The sequence below is a fragment of the Camelus dromedarius genome, chromosome 16, assembly GCF_036321535.1.
Source record: "Camelus dromedarius isolate mCamDro1 chromosome 16, mCamDro1.pat, whole genome shotgun sequence".
Taxonomy (NCBI): Eukaryota; Metazoa; Chordata; class Mammalia; order Artiodactyla; family Camelidae; genus Camelus; species Camelus dromedarius.
In genome coordinates this window covers 55,792,685-55,799,742 of record NC_087451.1, presented here as the reverse complement: position 1 = coordinate 55,799,742, position 7,058 = coordinate 55,792,685, and the positions used below count along the sequence as shown (strand labels likewise).

Here is a 7,058-nt window from a genome sequence, read left to right as displayed (position 1 = left end):
CGGCTGCCTCATTCACCACCGTGTCCCAGCACCTGCAGAGTGGGTGCCAGATGAAGACATGCCGGAGGAATGGGCGCCCTCCTGCCCACACCTCCTCCTCCCTTCCTCGAGCCTCACCCACCATTCAGCTCCCCACCCACAAGCCCTGGCCAGGCACTAGCTGGACTCAAGAAGGAGGAAGGACATTTACTGGAGACAAGCACTTTTATTACCATGAATTTTGGCTAGAATGAGGTGGAACACTGGGGCTTCCCTCTCAAGCCCGTCACATCTTCTCCCTTGCACGGTCCCAGTCCCCACGCTGCAGGGCAGAGAAGGACCATCCACTGGCCCTAAAGGTCAGAACCCTGACCCCAGTGGGTGGGGCTGGTAGTGCTTCCAGAAAAACAAGAGATGTTGGTGATGTCTGGGCTCCCCATGCGAGGAGTCGAAACATGCCCCTCAAAATCTTAAAACTTTGAGGGCCCCCAGGGTCAGGCATCCTGCTCCAGCTGCCTCTGCAGTGAACGGGACGCGAGGGGGAGCAGCACAGGCCATGTTGAGGGGAGTAAGGGGTGCGAGGACCCAGTTGGGGAACACGGCTGTTTAAATATTAAACAGGGCTGTCTTGTCTCCCACGTGGGAGATTTCCTGATGCTTCCAAGGGCCCCGAGGTGGGCACCCTCAGGGTAGAGGTTCACTGCCCTTCCAGTGCCCACCTCGGGGCCAGGCAGGGAGCAGTCGCAGGAATTAATACTTGGTATTTACCAACTACCTCCCAGTCCAGGGGACGGGAAGATAGGAGTTTTTCTCCCTGCTACAGGCGGGAGAATGAAACTTGGAGGTGGAGGGAAGGACCCAGGAGTCTGGGGCTCCTTTCTGTTCTTCCCCGTCTTTAAATATTAAGTTTAAATAAGCATAAATATTAAATAGAGATAAATATGCTGGATGAGGGCAGGTTTTGCTCAGGGCTCGGCCAGGTAGCGCAGGACACGGTAGGCCAGCTCCAGGAAGCGCTGCAGCTTGGCCGCCACCAGGACCCCTCCTGCCCGGCGCTGGAAGGCCGAGGTGAAGGTCAGCGTGGTGCCTGGGGTGGGCGGCGAGGCAGGGGCCATCCCCAGGTCTTCCATCTGTGGGGGAAGATGAGGTCAGCAATCAGGCCCTGCTGAGTGGGTGTTGCTGCAGTGAGGAAACTCTAAGGGCTGATGGGCTGTGGAAGATCACACGTTAATGGTGGGCCTGGACCAGAACTGAGGTCTGTTTCAAGGTCCAGTGATCCACTCACGCCCTCAAACAGGGGTTGTGGGGCAGGGTCCTGGGTTGAGGTGGCAGCTCCCTCCATCTGGCGTTCCCCCAGAATGCTCCTGCCCGGGTTCTAAAGAACTCCGGGATCCCCAGGCTTGTAGCACAACCTTTGGGGACCAGCTCGGTCCAGGCCCCTAATGTCTCCCAAAGAGACTCACCTGCAGCCAGATGTTGGTGGCAAAGTCAGTGACGTCCAGCTGCAGCGTGTCCAAGGTTGGGGCTAACTCTGGGGAGATTCCTGCCAGGGCCTGCAGGAGGCCCTGGTAGAGGAAGAGGCCGCTGTGGAGTTGGCTCAGGCAGCCTGTCTGGGAGGACAGAGTAGGAGAGTCAGGGGACGCTGCCCTGAGGGCCCCAGCTTGGAGTCTGGAGAACTGGGGAGCCTTCCAGATTATCCTTCCCTCCCCCTCCTCTCCCTTCTTCCCTGCAGACACTCACCAGCTGCAGGGCCTGGCTGGAGCAGCTGCCCAGGGAAGCCTGGGGGATGCCCAGAGAGTGCCCTAGCAGCACCAGCTCCTCAGGGTGGCACAGCTTGTGGGCGGCACACTGGGGGAGGGAAAGTTGCCGAGTGAGGGGACTCGTTGGAGCCAGGCTGCTCCTCCTTCCCCAGTGCCCCCATCTCCCTGAGGTCTTCCCCTCCCTCCACATCCTGCCAAGCTTCTCAGCGCCTATCCGCAGTCCACTCCCCCGCCAACGTCTCCCAGCACTGCCCCCAAGAGGCTCTCCCCCCGTTCCTTGCCAGCCGCCCAGGGCTCTACCTCTCCTCATTTTCTTCCATTTGCCCTGTGTCTCTCCTCTCCCGTGTCCATTCCTGATGCTGTTCCCACGGTTCCCTTTGCCTCCCTCTCTCCCTGCAGCGCTCCCCTGTGCGCCTGCTCCTTCCTGCAGCATCTCCCGTCTGTCCACTCGCCTCTCACTCACCAGCCTCTCCTGTAGCTCAAGGCTATCAGCCTGGATTTTCCTCACTTGCTCTAAGCCCTTGAGCAGGAAGCTCTGGGGCAGGGAGCTGGCAGGGCCGAGGGGGGCGGCTTCTTGCATGGTCCAGAGTGCACTGTGCCAGAGCAGCAGCTGCAGGGCTGGGAGCAGACAGGGACTCAGGAGACATGCTGTGCCTGCCCCTGGGTCCCTTCCTGGGAGCCTGGGGATCCCCCAGCCCTCTGCCCTCCCACCTCCCTCTTGCACGCAGGGCCGGCAGATCCTCCCGCTCCTGGGGCCCAGACACTCACCCATCAGCTTCATGGGGCTCTGGGCAGAAGGCTCAGACTAGGGTCTGGGTGGGCCTGTAGGCTCTGGGGTCTGTCAAGGACGAGCTCCAGGGGCCTTTATACATAAGCCCATGGAGGCCTGGGAGGAAATTACCTGGTGCTGCGTCTAAGGCTTAGTAATAACTTCCCAGGATTTATGCAAATTTGGTGTCCAGGACAATGCCGGGGGGTGGTGGGGGTGGGACAAAAAAACTGTTTGCGAAAGTTTTGTGAAATTGTGGAATCTCTGATTCTTCTTTGACGTCTTGTCCCCTTCAAGATCCCTTCCTCCCCTCAGCCCCACCCAGGCCTGAATTACCCCAGGGTGTTTGAACTGAACCGCTGAACAAAGGCTGGGCCACTGATAACAGCCATGGAGGCCAAGGTCTGGTCAGACACTAGGGAAGAGGCAGGCCTCAGGCCCTCCCTCCCTCCCCTGGCACTTCTCCTGGGGCAGCCGGCTTTGCCACTCTCCCTGGGGATTCTCAAGCCACCTGCTCTCTAGGCATCCACTTCTGAGAGGGAAGAAGCTATCTGCCCCCATTCTGATCCCCCAAAATTCCCAGGAGGCTGCCTCCCTGAGTGCCCTCCTGAAAGGCCAGGGGCCTGAGAGAGGACATTGGGGTCTTGCCCACACTTTGACAGGCATCATCCCAGGTTCCTGTTCTGTACGGGTTAGCTGGGAACTCCCCAAACCCCACCATGACTCATTCCTTTAAGCCCCCAGAATCCTGGCAGAGCCCAGAGGAAACCGGATGTCTGTCCTGAATGAAGCAAGACCCTTCGAGGCTCTTGGTTCACCTGACCTTGTGCTTCCTCCTCCTCCCGCACCACTTTCCCTCCCCCACAACAGTGCCCCAGGACTTCGGGGTTGAGGGCCTGGGACACATGGCTTCCCTGGCCAGGTTCACTGCCAGCGGCAGTGTGTGTGCTGCCCTGAGTGGGAAGGGCTGGGGTGAGAAAGAAGAAACTGCCTGACTTCAAACCCGAGAGCCACACACTGTGAGCTCTGGAAGGGACTTGGGAGTCTGTTCCAACCCTGTGAGCTGGGCCAGTGAGGCAGGAGCCTTGCCCAAGGTCATGGGTAGCAGAGTCAGTGTTACAACCTGGGCTGCTGCTTCAGGCCTGAGTCTTCCACAAGCTGTGGGGCCTGCCCGAGGAAGTGTGACCAAGGGCACCAAAGGCTGTCACTTTCTGTCCTGATTCACCCAACAATATGCCATATCAGAAGACATCTTTGGAGGAGGAGTGGGTGTGTCTGACTGAGCCAGGCCATCTCTGGGGCAGGGGTGCCCCCTGGTGGCCACAACTGGCAGGAATGTCACCTGCTGATTTGTTCACATGTTGCTTCTGGTCCCCAGTTCTGGGGGGCGGCCCTGGCCCTCCACTCCACTTGAGGCTAGGCCACTGGCCACCACACCCCAGTTGAGCCCAGCTTGTGCCCAGCTCCGTGGGAGGAGAGCATGGTTTGAACAGAACTGGGGAGGACCGGAGGTTCCCATTCACAAACATGCCTCCTCTCCCTTCCCCTAAGACCCCCAGAGGACCCACCCTGCCCCAGACCTGGGGCCGAGCACTCTATACATTGGCAAATGTACTCCTTTCAATAAGCCTATGAGGAAGGTACCAGAACCATTTCCCCTTTTACAGAAGACGAATCTGACCTTGGAGAGGTTAAGTAACTTGCCCAAAGAGCAGAGCCAAGGTCTGCCCTGTGTCAGAGTCTTAAACGCTTAACCACTGAATCTCTTGATCAATGTCTGGCCTTCCTCGCTCATGACCAAGCCAGTTCTAGATAGACCCACACTTGAATATTCATCTACAGTCTAAGTATGTCAGATGTTTGGCTCAAAAAATGCTAATTCTAACAAGAGTGGCCAGAATGGTGAAAGGAGTTGAGATCAGGATTTGAAGAAAACAGACTATTTTTCCTGGCGAGGAGAAGGAGGTGGCTGTTGTATGGTCTCAAGGGCTAGAAGAGGGACAGGGAGGGAAGGCCAGGCCAGCCAGTTTTCAGCTCAAGAAAAGAGCTTTCTAGCAGCCAGACGTGTTGGAGGATGGAGGGGGCTGCTTCCAGAGGAGTGAACTGCTGGACCCAGGAAGTGTTCCGGCCTCCATCCCGGAGGAGAAAACCCTGGTAATTACAGGTCACCTTCTATAGGTCAGGCACCTTCCATTACACTTTTGTCATTTCCTTCTATTAACCAAGTGTGGATTATTCCCATTATAGACACAGGACAGCCTCAGAGAAGCGAAGGGCCCAAGATCACAGAACAAGTCAGGGGCAGAGACAGGCCAGATTTGCAGTCAGGCTTTCCAAGCCCCTGTTATTCCCATTACGCTACCTTCCTGTTCAGAGAGCTGTACTTCTTGGCTGATAGCAGACTCCAGACTTCAGCCCCACTCACAGGAGAATAAAGACCAGGCAGAGAGAAAGCGCTGGTTACCGCTCATGACACATGCTGGCTGAGCCGGAAGAAATGACATAAAGGGCCTGGCTCCGGAGACCCCCAGCTGTTATTCATCCTTTCAGCTTCCCAAAGGTTTTCCCGGGTATTTATCAATGGCCAGAGCTGGTCGGCAGCTTCCCTTCACACTTCCTGTTTTCATCTGAAGCTGGACTTGGAGCATCTTTATAAAGGCTCTGGAGTAATGCCTTTGTCGCAGACTCGCCCTGTGGGCTGGGATACATACAGCCTGAGTAAAGAGTAGGTTTTACATTTTTAAATGGTTGGAAAAAAAATCAAAAGTATAATTTATAACATGTAAAAATCATGAAATTCAAACCCCAGCATTCATAAATAATTCATTTACATATTATTTCTGTAAGGCCCCTTTCAAGAAGGGCAGACATGAGTAGCTGTGATGGACCATATGGTTTACAAGACAAAGAAGTGTACTGTCTGGCCCTTCAAGTTTGCAAACTGTGTACACGGGACCCATGTACAAGGAGACACAGAGGTATCCTCTGCAGCGGTGTTTGTAACAGTAAACCAATGCCCACCAGTAAATTAATAAATAAATGAATTGTGGCCCATTCCTACCACATGGGCCTCCCCATCTCTCCAGAATGAAGAACCCACGAGGAAAGGATTTTGTTTTATTCAGCTGTATTCTCTAGTCCCTAGAGTAGTGCTGGGCATTGGGTGTCAACATGATCGGATCTCAAAACCAGCACTGAGTGAAAGGAGCAACTTACATTCACGGGATACATCATTTACAAAGATTTAAAAACTCAAAACAATACTATGTTTTGTAGTAAAAGTATAAAAACATAAATTGGAAGGCCCCCTGCTCAGTTCTTCAGAGTGGCTGCCTCTAGGGCAGGTGGGAAGGGGCCTGGGAAAGAAGCCAGATGGGCTTCCATCTTACCTGCCATGTTTTCTCTTGGATGAACAGACTTGACATGATAACAAATGTTGACATTTATTAAACTTGGGTGGGAAGGACTTGGGTGTTTTTTACTCTTTGTACTTCTCTGTAGTTTTCTAATTAAAAAATAAACGGGGAGGTAGAGATGACAGTGAACCCTCCAAGCATAAAAATGACACTGAATTTTTCCAAGAAAAGAAAGCCAAGCCAGTGGGGATGAACTATGAGAAACTTTCAATGAGCAGACAGAAAACTGGTCCACGGACTCAAGGTGGGTGAGGACCAGGAAACCATGGCAAATGAGCCCAATTCTGTGTAAGAGGGTGATACTCTCTCCAGTTCATTACCAACCAAGGAAGGGTCTGAGGCACTTTGGGCTAGGTGCTGACTTTAAGATTTGTCGTTGGCAGTAATATTAATTACAACTAATTATTACACACTGGAAAAGAAAGTTGGTTTAGAAGTCAGGTAGAGTGGTCAAGGGCTAGAAGAACAGTCATGAAGGGACAGACACCAACCAACCAGATAACAGAGCAGCAGACTGAGGCTGGGAGAAGGCTGCACAGGCCAGCAAAACGTGACCTGAACTTGGTATCACATAGGCCAGGGTTCACTTCCCATCTAAGCCTGTGCTCGCACCCTGGAAGGGCATGGAATGGGTGCTCACTATTAGTCCCCATCCTTCCTGGAAGGGAATTAAAGATCTCCGTGTTAGATTTTTTGAATTGACCTGTAAAATAGGGGAAAGAGTGGAATCCTTAAAAAAGATGAAAAGTTTGGATGCTGGAATACAAACATCTTCCACAAAGATCAAGGGGGGAATCTGAGGGGAAAAAGTCCCATTTCACAAAGCAAACATTAAGAGTTTCATTACCTGGGGAGATGGCAGAAGCTTAAAGGAAGCCAGCAATGCCAAATCACTGTGACCGAGGCTAGGGTGGGAATCAGGAACCAAAGCAAGGCCAGTCTAGAACACGCCTTTAGTGGAAACTAGGGATATTGGGGTATGAAAAGCTGCAGTTGGTGATGGATGAACACATGGCATGCCTCCCCTAACAAGACTTCATTGAACTCTTGTGCGCCAGGCACCTGTCAAGGTCCCAGGAGGACAGAAATGCCCCATGCTCTTTAAGAGGTTACCATCTAATCAGGAAGATAAAG

General features: G+C 53.6%; 1 protein-coding gene across 1 annotated transcript; it reads right to left on the bottom strand.

Annotated features, from left to right (window-relative positions):
- Positions 1-226: 226 nt before the first annotated feature.
- CSF3 (colony stimulating factor 3) lies at positions 227-2,659 on the bottom strand. The gene is made up of 5 exons (XM_010991803.3): positions 2,508-2,659; positions 2,203-2,357; positions 1,720-1,827; positions 1,443-1,589; positions 227-1,109 (listed from the first exon to the last, which is right to left on the bottom strand). Exons 1-5 carry the CDS (start codon positions 2,518-2,520, stop codon positions 945-947), a joined length of 588 nt encoding a protein of 195 aa, XP_010990105.1. The 5' UTR covers positions 2,521-2,659; the 3' UTR covers positions 227-944.
- Between the last annotated feature and the right edge of the window lie 4,399 nt (positions 2,660-7,058).

Coding starts and splice junctions, on each gene's coding strand:
- CSF3 (XM_010991803.3), bottom strand. Junction 1,590..1,719: donor CCAGCCAGGCCCTGCAGCTG/GTGAGTGTCTGC, acceptor CTGTCCTCCCAG/ACAGGCTGCCTGAGCCAACT. Junction 1,110..1,442: donor CCACCAACATCTGGCTGCAG/GTGAGTCTCTTT, acceptor CTTCCCCCACAG/ATGGAAGACCTGGGGATGGC.